The sequence below is a fragment of the Acanthochromis polyacanthus genome, chromosome 19 (assembly GCF_021347895.1).
Source record: "Acanthochromis polyacanthus isolate Apoly-LR-REF ecotype Palm Island chromosome 19, KAUST_Apoly_ChrSc, whole genome shotgun sequence".
In the NCBI taxonomy this organism is placed as follows: Eukaryota; Metazoa; Chordata; class Actinopteri; family Pomacentridae; genus Acanthochromis; species Acanthochromis polyacanthus.
Window position 1 is genome coordinate 27,024,419 of NC_067131.1, and position 19,168 is coordinate 27,043,586.

The window sequence follows — 19,168 nt, forward strand, 5'->3', positions numbered from 1 at the left end:
AGATTTTGGAGAGCAAAAAGAACACCTTCATTTTTCATAGAATTCATCTGAAGTATTTAATCAGCACTACAGAGTCAAATGGAATGAAGCAAACTGAAACAGCTCAGTTACTGGAGTCCATCTGAAAGGCTTCAAGCTGCCACAGTTCATGCTGGTAGAACAAGGTGTCCGTTTCACCTCAGACTCGGAGCATGTATTTATTCAGGGAAAAGAGACATCATGCACAACAAAGGCAGTGGAAATGCAGCACATCTTCACCCAAGCAGACGATGCTGCTGTCCGCTGGTGGTCTGTGACGCACACGTCGTACAGCACACGTTACAGCAGCGTTGCCACATCAAGCAGTGCACTAAAGACAGCTTTAGGTAATACTCTCTTCAACTGACACTTAAAATTCTAGTTTGTTCAAGTATTCTACAGATATGCAACAGGCAGCAACTGGATACATTTCAGTGTCACAGCAATCACAAAACACACATCAAAGAGTAACTTTAAATTGCAGCAATGGATGCGTAGCTCCCATTTATTGCATCTTGAGCACTCTGGATGCTAAAATAGTTCCTACAACCTCCTTTTGAAAGTGGTTTGTCCTATAGTTGCATAACCTGCCAATAAAAAATCCAATAAATAAGGCAAAAGAGTGAAACAAACATTTGAAATTTCAGCGTGAACTTGAGACCATAACGCTGTACCACCTGACTAACATTGTGGTGGATCTTCACGTGATCTGCTCCATGAAGAAAGTTCAAGTTTATGCTACATGTCTCAATCTAAACCCCCTCTCCCAATAAAATAACGGCTACATAAATAGTTACAATACAACTGCAAAGAATTGACCAGAAAAAAAAAAAATATATATCTATCATAAATGATCTACAGTATCTACACTACCAGGCAAAAGTTTGGACACACCTTCTCATTCAATGCTTTTCATTTATTTGTATTATTTCCTACATTGAAGGTTAATACTGAAGATTAGCACATTTTTTGCTTACAACATAATTCCACATGTATTCTTTTACAGTTTGATGGCTTCAGTATGAATCTACAGTGTATAAAATAATGAAATAAAAACCACTGACTGAGAAGGTGTGTCCAACTTTTGATTTTTAGTGTATATATTATTTTAATCCTTATGCTTCTGTTCTCTATTTTGCTGGACTCAATACATTTCTGTGGCCCCTTACTCCATTTCCTTGCCACAGGTCATCATCAGTCATTTTGTGTATCCTCTAGGTGCACAGTTTATCTCTTCTCATCAACCGTCTTGTTCTTCATAGTTGAGAATTCTCCCCGACCTCCTCCACCATCACCACATCTTCTCCCCCTTTTAAAGCCGTGGGGTGTCCGTTCTCTTTTCCTTTCGACTCTTCTTCGCCTTCGTCATCTCCCTCGCCTTCCACCCCGCCGTTGAGCCCCACCTTCTCTGCGGGAGTCACAGCCATCTCCATCTTCGAACCTACATCTTCCTGTTTCTTTTTAATGCAGAAGAAATTACCCAAGGCCATGACGATGGCCGACAGCGCGACCTCGCAGCCTGCCAACAGGAAGACGTACATGTACTTGTGTGTAGCATCCAAGAGGCGACCTGGTGGAGAGCACAGGAATGTCAGTATGATTAGTAGCTTTACTCATGAAGTAAAAAGCATTCACTTCACCAGATATGGCAGGAAGGATAGTGAAAAAACTGACAAGTACCACTGTAACTGGCTGCAAAATTACAGTAAATAATGGTGTCCATATTTACAGCTAGAAAGCTACTGTTAACAGAAGTACATGGCTCTTTTGAATCTTTGTCTTTGTCGTGGGCTGAAGTGTGGCTACAGAGGCTAGATACAAAAAAATTGCTTTTTTTAGGAAGCTAATTATTGATGTAGGGGTCCTTCCAGAACTGGAGGACATTTTACTTCTGACCCATCAAATTTCAACTAATCCCTGTACAGAATACTAAAACATGCAGTTGTTGTACATGTCCAAAGACCAAATCTAATAAACAAAACAAATAAGTCTGGAGTTTCTCCCTAAAATGCCAGTTTTCTCTTGTCCCTGTATTAAATGTCCACATTTTATGCTGCCATGATTTCTGATCATCAGTAACTAAAAAAACAAATGCTGCATTTCTAAAAAAAAATAAAAAAATGCTGCATTTCTGACAATAGCATATGTGGGAATAAGCAGACATGGTGGAGTACTGAGCTCTCTGACTGCTTTTCTTGTTTAAACTGTGAATGTTTTGTGTCTGTATTATCGTTATTGACAACATCAGGCAAAAGGACTGCCATGTAAATTAGCCTTTTAGCTAACTCAGCTACATTTACATTTATTTGGATGTTGATATGTTTACATTGTCTCTTTTCAAATAAATGAACTGAAAATCAAAATGAAGCTTTGGATGCACATGGACAACCAAGTCCTAGTGAGATGGCGTTCCCTTTTAAAAAAGATCCCTTAAAAAGAATGTTTTTAAAATGAGGAAAGAAAGAAAATATTGCATGGTGTGAGAAATGTGTCCACACAGAAATGCATGGATGAGAGGAGAGAAAAAGTCACATTTATGTGATCTGTGCTCGTACCTGCACCAGGAGGTCCCACCAGTACAGCGATAGCCTCCATCAGCAGCACCAGGCCGATGGCACTGGAAAACTTCTCTGTCCCTACAATAGCCATGAGGACCTCAAACTGGAGTGCTCCCACCATGCCATATGAAATGCCAAAGAAGATACAGAAGACCACCAGACCTGTATAGTTATCTGCCTGGAAAGAGACCGATAAGAGATTTGTGAACATGACAGCAGGTTTCTAAAGTACATACAGGTGACTGAACAGGCCGTTGAGTTGGATACACACTAACATATCCTAACTACACATTCAGCTGAGTCTATGGCATTCATTTTTAATGCTAATGAAGTGGTATACAATAGAAGTGAGTACATCCCCATTTCTAATTTGAAGAGTGGATTATTTGCTCTACTGTAAAATTTAAAATGCAACACTTTAGATTTATTACATTACCATGTAGTGGGGTCACTCGGGCAATTTAATCTTTTCAATGTGCTAACATAACTGCACAACGGTTTTCTAGTCATCAATGAGCCTTTCAACACCATTAACTACTACAATGTAGCATTAGAACACAGGAGTGATGGGTGCTGGAAATGTTCTTCTGTACCCCTATGGAGATATTCCATTAAAAATCTGCCGTTTCCAGCTAGCAAAGTGATTTACCACATTAACATCTAGACTGGATTTATCATTCATTTAAAGCTATATTCATTGCAAAACAATTATTTTCTAATAGACTGCCAGGAAATCACAGCTTAGTCATTTAGTTTCAGGTTTTCTAACTTGTGTGTCAGTGATCACAGGTGCATTCACTTTTGTCAGATCAAGTTTCTACTTTAGAGGCTGTACTTTTAATACAGTCTTCTGAAGTATTTATTTTTTGTTCGTAATAGGAAATAGTCTATTTGTTAACTTGTGTGCAATGCAGATGTTAGGAAGCGACACAATTTTGAAGTGATATTGCACAGTGGTGTACTCTTTTCTGCATACTGTTAGCATCACTCATGTTTTAGTGGCACCATCATACACATTACATTTCACAATATGTTCATATGAAATGGTCTTTTTTTCTGTTTTTACCACACTTGCAAAAATCTTGGATTTGATGACAGCAACACAAATCATTTCTACTAAATGTGTGAAGCACCTACAAGTCCTCAGTGTATGTGCTGGTCTTTGTGGTGAGCAGGCATGTTCTCTATTCTCCTTGTAGTAAAAACCCCAGTATGGCTTTGTTACCTGTGATCCTACAAGATCCGTGACTCCATTGAAGAGCATAGAGAAGGCGAACAGGTAGACACATCTGGGCCGCACCCACTTCATGCCTGCTATGAGTCCTGCTGCAGGCCGGGCAAACATATCAACAAATCCCAAGATGGTGAGCAGCAGTGCCGACTTGGTGTCCTCATAGCCGAGGCCTTTAGCGTAGTTGACGACAAACACAGGTGGGACAAACAAGCCCAGCACCATGATAGATGCTGCTGTGGTGTAGATTACGAAACCTCTGTCCCTGAACACACTGAAGTCAAGCAGTTTCTTCTTTGCCTGGGGCTTGTCCTCAGCTTTGGGAGCGTTCTCTTCCAGCTCGAGAGGCTTCTTAGGGGGCAACAGGGGCCTCATGAGGGCACCACAGGCACAGCAGTTGAGCAGCATCCCTCCCAGTATGAGGAAGCCCCCCCTCCAGCCATACTGGTACTGGAGAACCTGTCCCAGCGGGGAGAGGCAGCACAGTGCGACAGGGCTGCCGGCTGCTGCCAGGCCGTTGGCTAGAGGACGTTTCTCACTGAAGTAGCGATTCAGCATAATCAGAGAGGGCTGGAAGTTCAATGCCAGACCCAGACCTGTAGGAGACAGAGAGGAACTGTCATAAAAAATTAAATGTCAAAACACTGTGTAACAAACACACGCTGGCATGTATCGGTTATGAAGCCTCACAAAGGAAGCAAACAATGGTGATTATTTTGTGAGAACAGCGAGTCATATTCTGTGGTACTTTCACTTCTTGTAATCAGTGTTTCTCTGGGTTCTCAGGCTTCATCCCACATTCCAAAAACATGCTGAGGTTAACTGATAACTCTAAGTTGTCTGTAGGTGTGAATGTGAGGGTGATTGTTTGTCTCTATATGTAGCTCTGTGACAGACTGGTGGCCTGTCCAGATGTCTCCTGTCTTCACCCTAAGTCAGCTGGGATAGACTCCAGCTCCCCACGACCCGAATGAGGATTAAGCGGTGTATAGATGATGGATGGATGGAAGGATGGATGATAATCAGTGTGTTCAGTTTGTGACATGAATCTTTTTTGAAACTGCAATAAAGGGCATTTTCTCAATTCTTGAAATTTTCTAGACTGATTGATCTTCATGGCTTGATGTAATGATGGACTACCATTACTCTTCAATTTGGAGAGCAGATCTTGCCATAGTATGGATGGCTACATTCCATGGGGCTACAAGGCACTAAATGGGGTAAACAGGGCTTTGCTGTATACCACCTTTGCTTGCTACTGAGGCACCTTTCTCCACCCATAATTGTGACCTTTACAAACTGGTGGGTTGGCCCTCCCTTTACACCAGGCGACTCCAGCACTGGCTTTTACTCTTCTACAAGACCCTATCAGGGTGTTCACCTCAATACCTCTCCAACCTCCTACACCCCTCCCATAACAACTACCACCTGAGCTCCAGTGATTTCATAACACTCTCTAACCTGACCACTGCACATGCTGAATCTTTTCATTGAATTGCCAGCATTAATTTAGGGTGTTTTTAATCTCTTTTTAAACCCTTGTGTGTCATTTTTTTGTATATGTATTGTTTCTTTGTTATCTTTCTTCCTGCTGGGGCCTCTTGCCAGGTCATCATTGTAAATGACAAATTGTTCTCAACTGATCTTACCTGGTAAAATAAAGAATAAACCAACACTACATTGCACAACACATGAAGTGTTTCTAACCCACTATAAACCTCTTAAAGGTGGTTAAGACATCGTCAGTGGTGTGTCAAACTGTCATTAAGGCAAGCAGCAGTAACTTCTGTTTCTTTATACTTTTTTCTCATGGCATTGTTCTGTGCAGTATTGTTCTGTTTTGTGGGACACAGTAAAAAGAAAAACCCTAAAATGATTATGTGCGTCCAGAAGAGTGTGTTTTTTGGTACTGGACACATAATGTATCTCATCTTTCCTGGGTGGGCTACACTTCATGACCAGAACCTAAGTAGAGTCACCACAAGATGTAAAACCCGGGTTACCCTTCAAAAACAGCTCACTAAAAGACAAAAAAAATCCTTCTGAAAGCAATCAATTGTTTAGCTTTTATTTTCAAAGAAACCTAGCTTTGCCACCATGACTGCCACTTTATCTTTTGCAACACAACAACAGCATGAAGCATGAACTGTGCGGTGACGGATGCACTGATGGAATTGGAGCACCTCTAGCTTAACTGATTCTCTCTCACTACACTTTCCTTCCCTTTACAATAATCTAGGATGTATGTTGTGACTCTACCTGTAATAACTCCAGTGCAGAGGTATATGTGAATGATGCTCTTAGCAAATGAAGCCAGAATCATTCCCAGTGAAGCGAAGATCCCTCCAACCATCATCACTGGTCGACAGCCAAATCTGTTCACCAGCACGCTGCAAAGAGGGCCTGAGAAAACACAATCCATCAGTAAGTACAGTACACACATGTACAGCCCACCGTTAGGCAGTTTGATGCTAACAGTGAATTAGTATCACACATCATGAGTGTTGTCTTTGGGTACCTGTGCCGTACAGCATGGCGAGAAGTATCGATGAAATCCAGGCGGTGTCGCTGTAGCCAACGTCAAACTCTCGGATCAGCTCCTTGAAGAAGACGCTGACAGCTTTGGGAAAGGCGTAGGAGAACCCAGTGATGACAAAGCACCCAACCAACACCGCCCAACCCCAGCCGCCGTCCGGTGCCTTCACCCCTGGAGGCCCGTCGTCCACCACCGCACCTCCCATTGCTCTGTCTGAGTGCTGTGCTGAAGTAAGTGACTGTAAACACAGAAGTGCACACAGAAACACAAGTCATACATTCATGAAACATTCCCTGAACATTCCATTGTTGCTATCCTTACATTCAATGAGGCCAAAGTTTCCTCATTCCTCATCTGTGCAATTTTTGAAACGACAGTGTAAACAATCAGTATGTCTGAGAAGTTACTTCCTCCTTATTTTCTCAAAATATGGACATCAGAGTGCATCACAATTCCATGTGACAGATGACTGACCACACTAATCTGTTCTGGCATTTTTCCCTCCAGCATTGCTTTGTTACTCTACCAAGGAACGCGGCGGAGTTATGTGTGTCTGTTAGTCTGTGTGCAATATTACTCAAAAACGGAATAATGGATTTGGATGAAATTTTCTGGGAAAGTCAGATATGACACAAGGACCAAATGATTCAATTTTGGCAATGATGTGGCTTTATAGTGTGGTGCTATGGATTCTTAAAGATTTCTGCATCATTGCGAGATAGAGGCACGGCATCACTGTAACTATGACAACAAGTGAACACTACATCAGCTGCCTGCTGACGATCACATGATTGCGATCCTACTACAAATCTACCACTGTGGGCTTATCGGGACTTGTCCATCGGAAATGGCACAACTGAGCAGATTTGGCGGAGTATTGCGCTCTCTGAGTACTTTTCTTGTTATCATTGTGTTCCAGTCATTTGTGTCTGTTTGTGTTTCCTGTATATTCCTGTACCCTACAGGTTCGTGACCTGTCTCTACCCAGCTTCTGGACGAATTTGTCTTTTAGGACTTAAGTTTCCAGCCAAACCCTTATCTAATAAATACTGCTTCTGACAAATCATCTTTAAGTGAACCTAGATCCAGCATGTTTGCAGTGTCAAAGCTGTGTCTCCAAACATACATTAGTGCACATGTACAGACACAGAAGCCGCGGCACCACCCTTATCATCCACACTATCTCCCTAACTCAGTGTGACCTATGCAGCATTCTGTCAGGCATCACCACGAGACTAAAATAAGACCCTTACATTCCACATGTGTACACACTGCATTCACACAGGGATCATGTTTCATCCCAGCCTCACAGATGAAAGGTTACTTGGATGTTTTCCTGCATTGTGTGAGAGCTACAGACAGAATGTAGAAACTATTTTTCCCTGTCTGACGGTACCATGATTTTTAATTTGGATTTTCTTTTTTCTTTTTTTTTTTTAACTTATTTTTATAATTGCTCCTGCAATTCAAATAAACTATACAAATATCTCGTGCTCTACATGTGTTGTAGTAATTTGGTTTAGTAAGCTGTTGACACCTGAAGCTAGCAGAGCTCTCCATCTATTACAGTGCAAGTTCTCAGACCAACCAGTAGATGTCACCAATCCAGCAAAAGAGAAAAAAACAGATGAGAGTCCTTGACAACTTCCTTGACAACGTAGGAGGTTGTTTTTACTGGAAAACATGACAAAGTTAGAAACCGTACTGCCCCTGGTGAGCGTAGTTACAACCGAGATCCAAAAATACAGCAGAAATGCTTTTCAAGATGCCACCAGAGTATAATAAACAAGATATATGCCATTTTGGACAGTCACATGAGGACACAGTTCCGTATGATCGCTACCTCAGTTCTCTGAATATCAGCATGAAGTGCTGCCCACAGGTTGTTGTCATTTCCTGTAGTGAAGAGGATTTCTAAAAACAGCTACAGATAGCAGAAGGGGAGGAGAAATGCTGATGACCGGTTTATAGCTGCAATCTACATCCTGTGAGTCAGGCTTGCACTGATGAAACCTACTTAGATACACACTAGAAACAAACGGTACAAACTCCTGAACAATGAAAGACTGACCCAGAGCCTGCAGCCAAAAGAAAGAAATTAAAGGCTGGATGGGTGTCCTGAGCACAACAAGGACTCTTCTGATGTAAGAGTATTATATGTACTTGTCTTGTGCAATTTAAATGGAAATTTTATCATGTGTTTTATCAAAGATTAAGAAAGCCTAAAATTTGCAGTCACTCCACATTTTTGATCAGTTGTGGGTTAAATGAAACAAAGCCATACATTTTCTGTGTATTTGAGTTTTCTGCTCCTTCTACATGGCATTATTATCTGCATATGCAAATGATAATGGAGTGTATTGTTTGGATGACATCAATTTGTCAGCCAGAAAACAAGAATATTACTGGAACATTGTTTGAGCGATGGTCTCAGCCTAGAGACATATTATAGCCCTGCCTCTGATTATAAAAATCATTAATTAGAAGGTATTCTAAAGTCTCAGCACGTGTCGTTTTAACTGATGAGCAAACTCAAGCTATATCTGAAGCGGATGACATCATGACATCATTTTATGCTGCTGATAGCACGTAGGCAGCCTGACTGCCTCTGCGTCACGTAGTCCAAACTTTGCATCACTCACTTCAGGATCGGGAGACAAGCCAGTGTTAAATGTTCTCTGTGTTCAAAAACAACCGTCCCATTGATGTAACTCAATTTAACATCTTGTTAGTAAAGATGGACCACCAGTTTTCTGCCTCAGATGTTATTTATTCTTATGTGTAGTCTTTAAGGAGAAACTGTATTAGGTTTGGCACTAACAAACTCCAGCTGAGTACAGAGCATCACTGTGATCAGATCTCTCTTTTATATATCCTCTTTAGATATTAAAAGCGCTCCAGGCGTTGTACGGCGGAGTGGAGTACGTGAGGAGCGGCGCGCAGGCAGGTACATCCCGCAGACCTCGTGTCTCATGTGAAAAAACTGGACTGAACATCCAGACAGTGGAGCCTATTTTAGCACATGTTCTGACAGTTTACAGACCCCACATCCTCAGCATCAAGACACACTTATCACCCTCACTTCATACATCACATCTCCATCTGCTGAGCTCTTCGCTGCTGGCCGTCAAAATGCCAACCTGTTACTTAAATGTGAGTGTCTAGTCTATCGCAGACATTTTAAAAAGGCAGTAATACGGCACAAACAGAAACACTGGGTGAGAATTAATGAAAAATAGAGTAGCACGGTACCTGCCGGGATGCTGCCGTTCCACAAGCGCTCCTTGTGCGCGTTGCCGTCGCTGTCTTTAATAAACGATGGCGCGCTCACAGGAAACTCTCGCTGTTCTTCTCCCAAACTCCGCCTCCCACTCCCATAAATAAATGAACACCCTCCTGCCACTGGTCCAACCATCTTCGCTTAAACACGTAAGTTTGATCCGCGAAACTACAAAAACCGGGATGTGGCGAGGTTATTCAAAGAAGGACTCAAATTAAATTGTTCGTGAAGGTGGCGTTGACCTACTGTCTGCCAGTCTGTGTTTGAGGTTTACGCGTATGTAACCCCGACATTTGGATAGAACATCACTCTCTTCGTCGATAATTGACATTTTGTTGTCTCCCATTCACCGACTGTCGAGCCTACACCTCACACTACCACTGGGGGCTTTTAACATTGATTGTACATAAAAAAAAATACAACAGTTCAACTATTTAGAGATTTTCACTTTAGTGTGGCAGGACTTGGAACCATTCTGTGTCACCGTGGCGGGGGACAAATTGACAGACGTACGGTTTCCGTGGAAACTATTTACACTGCAGAGGAACAAACAGCAAAGTTAGTATGAAGTGGAATAATGGAGTAAATCGCTAACTGTTCTGTTGACTGTTCGGTATGAGAGACCGGTGAGCCCAAACCGTGCTAAGCTAGCATATGTGAGGGCAGCGCTGTTCTGTGGTAAGCTAAGTCAAGCTAGCTCGATGCTAATGTGTCTGTACAGCGCATGTATTAACGCACTTACATTGTGAACAAACAGTGAGAACAACAAGAAACCACCATATTAGAAACCAAAGCATTTTACTTAGTTCAGTGTTTGCATATTTGTCATTTTGAACCCAAAACTGAATTGAAACTTTGGATATTTTTATGGTCTTAGTTGTCATTTCAAGTAAACAATTTCTCCTGAAATGTAACTCCCACAGGCATTAGTGAGGATACAGATAAAATGTTACCCAAATGACTGAATGGTCCCAATAGAGGCCCAGTTTTTAATTACTGGCTCTTGACAATGGAAAGCATGGGGGTTGTTGAAGAAATTTTACTCTTAGTCCTTCAAAGTTTGCTGCAGTGGGGTGTTTATATTGGTACTCTGGTGAGCCGACCCAAAACATTTACAGAGCACACCATTCATAGGGGTGGTCAGAGGGTAGGGAGGGGGCTGTATGTAAATACAAGGGTGAATAGGGGTAAATTTGCGTATAGTTGCTAATCAGTTTTTTCAGGTTTCTCTTATACATCAAGGATGTATAGACATTGAATAAAACATCCAGTGACACCATTGCTTTTTATGATATTTTATTATATCAAAAGACAGCATCGAATCAGGCCACATGGTCTGCCTGATGGAGGATTCAAAAGCCAATACCAATCTTGCCCAGAACAAAGAAATGAGGTCATATTTATACACTGATTGATGTCTCTACATCTGGTTCCTGTTAGACTTTGGTCAAAAACAGTATAAACAGTATACCCCTCTTTGATCAGCCAATGGACTCTGTGGGTCTCAAAGACCCCCATCCTGGATGAGCTCCTTGGCTCTGCATCCCAAAGGGCCACACGGTCTCAGATCAGATACTACACAGTGACAGAGGGGAAGACAAGTAAAGAAAGAACAGAAGGTAATTGAATCAAGTAGTCTGGTTAGGCAGGAAAAGGTAACAGATGGCAAACAGTTGCAAATAGCAAAGGTGTGACAACAGAAGGTAAGATGACAGTAGCAAATAAATAACAGTGCTCAATGCAATGAATTAGTGACGTGTCACTAGAAGGTACCTCTAGCAAAAGGTGTGCTATTTTCCTCATCAGGCTCCAAGGTTCCAGATATTTTGACAAAATGGTGAATGATGGTGACTTATGCATAGGACCACAAAAACTGGTGTGAGTAGGGGTCAATATAATGTCATTATATGTTGTCTTTATGTTGAAATTTAACATAGCCTGAGGCTTATTTTGCTTTACAGAATGTTCCCATACATAATCACTACCGTTCAAAAGTCTGGGGTCACTTAGAAATACCCTTATTTTTGAAAGAAAAGCATTTTTCGTTAATGAAGACAGCATTAAATGAATCAGAAATCCAGTCTAGACATTATTAATGTGGTAAACATTACATTAATGTGGTAGTGTGTTGTATATTTGGATATAAAATAAAATAATCCTCTAATAATCCCACTGCGGGGAAATTGAAAGTATTACAGCAGCAAAGAGGATAGTGTAAAAATGTAGTGACATCAGTAACAAATACAAATAAACAAGAAATATAGATAGTTAGACAATATAGAAATGCACAACATAGCAACACTAAATTGAACAGGGAGTGGTTGCATATATTGCACACAGGAAATAGTGATATGACATAGGGAAATATTGATGTTGCACAGGGAAGTATTAACATTGTGCAAGATTCTTGTACATGTCGAAATACTGATATTGCACAGAGTCCTCCAAATGTAGAAAATACTCTAACCAATACTGATGATGCACAGGTTTGAATGAGACAATCCTGTACTAAAATGAAGTACGTCAGGTTTTCTATGTGTTCCTGGCAGCAGTGCTGGTTGTAGAGTGTGACGGCACCAGGAAGGAAGGAGCTGTGGTATCTCTCTGTCACAAACTGAAGGAGCAGTGTTGTCAGAGTCTCCTGTAGAGGGTGGGACATGTCCAACGGAGATGATAGCTCAGCCGTCATCATTCTGTCTCCAACCATCGGGTTAAGGGAACATCTCAGGACAGAGCTGGCCTTTTTTTTACTAGTTTGTTGAGTCTCTTACTGGTTGCTGTAGAATTGCTGCTGCCTCAGTATAATACTGCATAGAAGATAACTGATGCATAACAGAGTTATCAAAGAGGCTCAGTAGCGCTCCTTGCATTCCAAGACCTGAGTTTTCTCAGCAGATAGAGTCTGCTCTGTCGTTTTTTTGTAGGGTGTGCCAGAACAGTTTATTGTTCAGGTGAACTCCCAGGCACTTATGTCACCATCTCCATCTTTTTTATTTGATTTTCCCCACACTGATCTGGAGAAGGTTCCACTGTCAGTATTCTGTACTCCCTGTTATTCCCATCTGTGATCAGGCTGATGAAAGAGAAGGGAAGGAAGCCAACACTATTCCCTGCAGTGCTCCTGTACCACCAACAACCACGTCAGACTCACAGTCATGTAACCTTGCATACTGTGGTCGGTTGTTGAGGTAGTCCACCATCCATGTTGCATATATTGTCACCTTTTACATCTTTAAAAACAAAAAATATTCTCTACAGCTTGTAGACCCAGTTTTAACATACACCATTTTTAGCCCAAGAAATGTACTTCCTTCATGCATTTATACAGGTTCCTTCCAGGTGAAAAGTACACAAGTGACAAAAAGATGGTAAGACTTATGTTCTCGATGTTAATCATGAATTGTAAGTATTTCTATATTTTGTATGTTATGTGTATGCTAACAGTTATATGTCAAAAGAGAAAGAACCAAACTAATAAGAGAGCAGTGCAGTGACCCTTAGGAAACACTACAAACAGAAAAAACGGAACTCTGAACTGAACATTAACAAAACTGTTTGTATGTAGACATGCGACTGCTTGTTGTTGCCACCATGGCAAAAACATTATCTCCTTCGTTTCTCAGAAAGATCCTTTCAGTATGTGTTTTTACATCATTATGACAGATTTAGTCATTGTTATGAGATGCCTTTTTCACTTTTACAGCAAAGCTTTGTTGCATAGATGTCAGTGTGTTCTTATCACATCAATCTTCCATGTGGAGCTAAACTGACAAAGAGGTCCATCATTGTCTAAATAGACACTGTAGTCCAGACCAATTATAGAACATAACTGATGAGCCCACAGCATGCTAATTTAGACATCATGGTCTTGGTAGATGGTACTGAATGTTTTCGGTTATTCGGTTTGCTGCATACATTGAATCATGACATACAGCCTCATTAGGGGCACCGTGTTGTCAGGAAGGGTCAGCAGTGGAAGCAGAACTACAAGCACATCATCTACTTGAAAAGCAATCAATGTGTTTGAACAAGTGTTTATTTCTCATGCTATCACAAGGTGGAAATGTTTGGATAAATGCCCATTCTTATCAAGGATTTCATTTACAATAAGTTGAATTCAGTAACAACAAGAAAATAAATCATTATGTGAAAACGTTAACGTTTCTTCAAAACATTTTTCAGAAATCTAAAGGCTCCATAATGTGTCTCATTCACAATGTTGGCATTGCTGCAGAAAATCCATGAACTATTAGCATAAATGTATTGCATTGTAGGGCATGATGACTGATGTATTCTGTGGCTCCTGTATCCTAGTCGCACAATGCAGTCAGACTTGGACAGTGGACTGAGAGACCTGGAGGCCCGGCTGGTCAGTAAAGAGAGGGAGTTGAAGGAGCTCCAGGCAGTGAGAGTCCATCACCTGGAGTCTTCCCTCATAAAGGCCCAGAAGGAGTGCTCATCCCTGAGGTACCACATCTACAACCGCCTCACTTCAGAATAACCAGATGTGACATTCCTCCCTGAAAAGTTCAATGTCGGACACTGAATAGTGGTTTTACACTTTCACAAGACTTACGTCACCAACGAGGAAATACATGCAGATGTTTAGTGTCATAAGGTTGCAACATGATAATTTCCCTTTAATTTTTTGATTAATTTTTTTTTCAATTGACGAAGCATTCATCATTGCTGAAAGATGTTCATCTGAAAAGTGACATCTCCAAATTATGTTTTTAATCTGACAAACATTCCAAATCCCACATATAATCAGTTTAGGATCCTGTTCAAGAAACTTGTTCAATAAATACATACGTCTGCAATTACAGTAACACAGTTTTTCTGCTAATCCATCAATATATTTGGCACTACATGTCTCTAGCCATCTCTTTTCTGTTTAGTCAGACTCCTCATAAATTCTCTTGATGAAGGCCTTTTTACTGTTTTTGAAAATTGTTTGTTTTTGTCATGTTACAATTATTTTATCTACTTTAATAATTTGTGCTTATTTTTTTTATAGGACTTGAGACTTATGTGTATTTCAACTCTTAAAGGCATTAGAGGAGATTTAATTTCCTACGACTTTGAATGTAGCATGCGCATGCGCACATACAACCTCTCCCTCACCCCCCTCTAACCTCCCCCCTCTTAACATTTACGAAGAAACGCCCCTCTCCAGAAACTTGCGTAGGACTCGTGAAGTTGTCTTTTACGGCTGGGTCTCCCTGGATCTTTATCTGCCATTATGTAAACAAAGATGAGCAAAACAAGTCGCCAGCTAACTAGCTAACTACGAAGCTATACCAAAGCAACACATACACAAAAACACGTAAGTCCAAGGCGTACGTAATCTACGTAACTAGGCCTGAGCTGGAAGATTTTTGATTGACAGGAAAGGGAGCAAAGCAAACGCCTCGGTCCGAGCGCGTTGATTGGCTGATGTTTTTCAGGTCCTGCCATGTCCACAGTTTTTTTTTTTTTATTCTTTTAGAGACCATACATACAAGTCCACTAAAGGTCAGTATATTCATTTTATGTGAATCAGACAAATTAGACAAAAAAAAAAAAATCATCCTCCATAATGCCTTTAAGTTTCACTAGTTTGAACATTTGAACTCTTGTCAACTTGAGCTATGTTACAAAAGAATAGATTTCCTCACTCTTCTGTGACGCTATCAATTCACACAGATAGCTTTGGTTTTTATTTGCATATGTTTTGAAATAGGTGTGAGAGATATCTGCCTCCATCCCAAAACAATAGAGGTCTGTGGATTATTAAGAATAACCACAGGATCGTATCTGAAAAAGCATGCAGCAGTTGAAATGTTTAAATGTAATTTTTCAGTTCTATGACTACTACAAACTAAACTCCAGCAGCCTCTATTGTGTTGAAGTAGTGACTTCAACACAATCTGTTTCTTAGGCAGTCTGCCTAAGAAAACAATATCTGACTTTAAAGCTACCATTCCAAAATATGTCATAAGTAAATATGTGGCCAACACGTCAAACAGTCCTTTTATAGGTTATTCCTCATTAAAGGAGTCTGACTGTTTTCTCGTGGCTGTTTTTGTGCTTACAATAGACCTCATGTCAGAAACACTCACGCAGAGAGTTTGGTGAATTTGGGAAGAGAATTTATGGGACAACCATTTTTGTTGCACTTGCACATGAAGCACAGCTTGCCAGTTTACTGAGAGGTATTATCTTCAACAATAGGTTTGTAGACTTTAGAAGGCTTGGAGAACATGACCTTAAACACTGTGAGTAAAACACACAGAAAAAGACTAGGAGAGATTTAGAACACTAAAATGCCAGTAGAACGTTGGGTTACTTAACGTAATCCCTGGTTCTTTGATAACAGAGTGAGGTGTTTCACTATGGGGATTCGCTTCAGGCGAGACCATTACGGAAGCTCCAATGACACAACGTCTGTCTCTGACAGACAGGTCGACGTGTGAGGAGGGCCCCGCCCCCTCTATATACCACACTCGACCGCCCCGTCCAGGCCATTCTTATCGGTTTCTTCCCTCATACATGCAAGGAGGGAATTGTTGGTGAAACACCTCACTCTGTTATCAAAGAACCAGGGATTACGTTAAGTAACCCAACGTTCTTTTTCTAACTTCGCTCGGTGTTTCACTATGGGAGATATAGACCACTCCCGGATTGCATAATCTCCCGAAGTTAATCTGGCTCAATCTGGGATGATATCAACCAGTTTCTGAAGCACCAGTCTCCAGCACTGCGTGGGCCAGGGATGGACCTGAGACATCCAACCTATAAAATCTCACGAAAGTGTGCGGTGAAGCCCAACTCGCGGCCGCACAAATATCCTCCACCCTAATACCCTTTAGCAGAGCCCATGACGTAGCCATGCTCCTGGTGGAGTGTGCCTTCAAGCCTGCAGGAGGTTCCAGTCCCCTGCAATTGTAACCGAGCACTATAGCATCCACAATCCAATGGGACAGCCTCTGCCGGGACAGCGGCTTCCCCTTGTGTGGCGTGGCCCAAGACACGAACAGTTGATCGGACCTCCGAAAACTGGCTGTTCTGTCCACATACACATGTAATGCACGCACAGGGCATAAAGTGTTCAACCGTTGCTCCTCCGCTGACCCAAAAGGCGGAGGATGAAAAGCCCTCAATTCCACTGTGGGGCATCTATAAGCAGATTCTACCACTTTGGGTATAAACGCTGGGTTAGGCCGTAAACAGACTTTAGACAAGCCCGGTGCAAACTGCAAGCAAGCCGGGCGGGTTGACAATGCCTGTAAGTCACTCACTCGCTTTGCAGTAGTTAAAGCGAGGAGGAGAGCGGTTTTGAGTGATACAAATTTTAGGCCCACTGCCTCCAAAGGTTCAAATGGGTGCTGTGAGAGAGCGTCTAATACAGCAGCCAAGTCCCATAAAGGCACCATAGGCCGGGAAACTGGCAGTTTACGACGTACTCCGTTCATAAAGCGGCATACCAACGGATGCTGGCCCGCCGGCTTATCTCCCAAGCCTATATGGCATACTGAAATAGCAGCCAGATAAACCTTGATTGTGGAAAAAGCTCTACCTTTCTCCAATAGGTCTTGGAGAAAACAGAGAATGTCTCTCACTGAGCACTGAAAAGAAACAATACCTCTGGCCTCACACCACTCCTCAAACACTCGCCACTTAGAACTGTACAATGAGCGAGTGGATGAAGCTCTAGCACACTGAATAGTGTCGATGACATTGGGAGGCAGTCCAGCTGCCCCCAAATTTAACCTCTCACGGGCCAGGCCCAGAGAGCCACCTGCTCTGGATGGGGGTGGTAAATCTCCCCCCTGGCCTGGGACAAGAGATCCCTGCGCAGCGGCAGAGGCCAGGGTTGGCCTGATAGTAACTGCACTATCTCCGCCACCCAGTGTTTGGACGTCCACCGCGGGGCTATCAAAATCAGTGACAGGCTCTGTTCTCTCACTCTGGTCAGAGTGGGGGAGATCAGACTGAGAGGGGGAAATGCATACAGCAGGACGTTTGGCCATGGGTGTGCCAGTGCATCTACACCCAACGGTGCATCCTCTTCTGTCAGTGAGAAATACAGCTGACATTGCGCGTTTTCCCGCGAGGCGAACAGATCTACGGCAGCCTGTCCGTATATCTGCCACAGCTGGCTCACTACTTGGGGATGGAGCTTCCATTCCCCGAACAGAGGGTTTCCTCTTGACATCAGATCTGCACCCCTGTTCAGCACTCCCGCTATGTGCGTCGCACGCAGCGACCCGAGCCGAGAAGCGCTCCACAGAATTAATCTCCGAGCCAGCTTGTGAAGCCGAAGGGACCGTGTGCCTCCTTGGCGATTCACGTATGCCACAGCTGTGGAGTTGTCGGATTTCACCAGCACATGCTGCCCTCTCAGATAAGGGAGAAAATATTTTAAGGCCAGAAACACTGCCATCAACTCGAGGTAATTTATGTGAGCCTGAGCCAGCTCCGCTGACCAGGTGCCATTCACTGCTCTGCCATTGAATGTCGCTCCCCAGCCTGTCATGGACGCGTCCGTTGCTATGACAACCCGAGACGCTACTGTCCCTAAGCTGACACCCTGTGAAAAAATCGCTGGATTTCTCCACTGGTTGAGAGCTGCCGTGCACTCCGGAGAGACAATCACTGAGCGAGAGATGTGACGGCGGGGACACAGTTTTAATGATGCCACCCATCTCTGCACGTCTCTCATCATCAGGAGGCCCAGCCTCACTACTGAGATGACCGATGCTATGAGCCCGAGCAGTCGCAGACACAGTCTGAACTGCACCGCTGCCCCCGGTCGGAACCGGGCCAGGCACTGATTGAATGACTGGCGCCTCTCCCCTGACAGCGTAGCGCGATATCTGAGGGAGTCTATACTGAGGCCCAGATAGGATACGCACTGAGCGGGTATCACTCGGCTTTTGGCCCAGTTTATTCTGAAACCCAGACCGCGGAGGTGAGACGTCACAGTCTCCATATCCCTCAGCGCCTGCTCCCGTGAATGAGAGCATATCAGATAATCGTCTATGTACGAAAAAATTCTGATACCTCTGCTCCTTAACGGAGATAATGCTGCCTCCATACACTTGCTGAAAACTCGTGGAGCCAGCGAGAGACCAAACGGGAGTACCCGGTACTCGTAGGCTATGCCTCGGTAAGCAAACCTGAGAAATTTCCTGTGTGCAGGGAATATCTCTATGTGAAAATAAGCATCGGCTAGATCGATTGTGACAAACCAGTCTCCGGGGCGAATAGACTGGCATAACACTTTGATTGTTAACATCCTGAACGTGTATTTCCTCAGATAACTGTTTAACACACGCAGATCCAGAATGGGACGCAGTGACCCCCCTTTCTTTGGGATGAGGAAGTAACGGGAGTAAAATCCCTGTTGACTCTCCTCGATCGGGACCTTTCTGATCGCTCTTTTGAATAAAAGAGAATCGATTTCGTCCTGTAACACCTGCGCAGCTTCCCCCTCTGTTACTGACATCACAACACCGTTGAATCTCGGTGGTTTTATAGCGAACTGAATCCTGTATCCTCGG

The 19,168-nt window shown here is 42.7% G+C and overlaps 2 protein-coding genes across 5 annotated transcripts in view; one reads left to right on the forward strand and one right to left on the reverse strand.

Annotated features, from left to right (window-relative positions):
• Window positions 1-42: 42 nt before the first annotated feature.
• slc16a3b (solute carrier family 16 member 3b) lies at window positions 43-9,707 on the reverse strand. The gene is made up of 6 exons (XM_022190832.2): window positions 9,596-9,707; window positions 6,326-6,581; window positions 6,067-6,210; window positions 3,802-4,403; window positions 2,574-2,754; window positions 43-1,588 (listed from the first exon to the last, which is right to left on the reverse strand). Exons 2-6 carry the CDS (start codon window positions 6,546-6,548, stop codon window positions 1,275-1,277), a joined length of 1,464 nt encoding a protein of 487 aa, XP_022046524.1. The 5' UTR covers window positions 6,549-6,581; window positions 9,596-9,707; the 3' UTR covers window positions 43-1,274.
• Window positions 9,657-19,168, forward strand: part of ccdc57 (coiled-coil domain containing 57) — a 41,419-nt gene continuing 31,907 nt past the window's right edge. For 2 of the 4 annotated variants that reach the window (XR_007937882.1, XM_051939168.1), the window contains exons 1-2: window positions 9,657-9,772; window positions 13,938-14,090. Coding sequence is in view for 3 of the 4 variants with exons in the window: in XM_051939168.1 (XP_051795128.1) it covers window positions 13,945-14,090 (146 nt within the window). In the remaining variant the exon portion in view is untranslated. Of the gene's footprint in view, window positions 9,773-10,047; window positions 10,302-13,937; window positions 14,091-19,168 lie in introns of those variants that run through there. The other 2 variants (XM_051939171.1, XM_051939170.1) reach the window with 2 other exon arrangements.

What these genes read in the sequence shown, in the direction of transcription:
- slc16a3b (XM_022190832.2), bottom strand. Translation starts at nt 6,548, where the DNA reads ATGGGAGGTGCGGTGGTGGACGACGGGCCTCCAGGGGTGAAGGCACCG. An exon ending in CTGCACTGGAGTTATTACAG is followed by an intron (nt 4,404 to 6,066) that starts GTAGAGTCACAA and finishes TGTCTCCTACAG; the next exon opens with GTCTGGGTCTGGCATTGAAC. An exon ending in CGGATCTTGTAGGATCACAG is followed by an intron (nt 2,755 to 3,801) that starts GTAACAAAGCCA and finishes GTCTCTTTCCAG; the next exon opens with GCAGATAACTATACAGGTCT.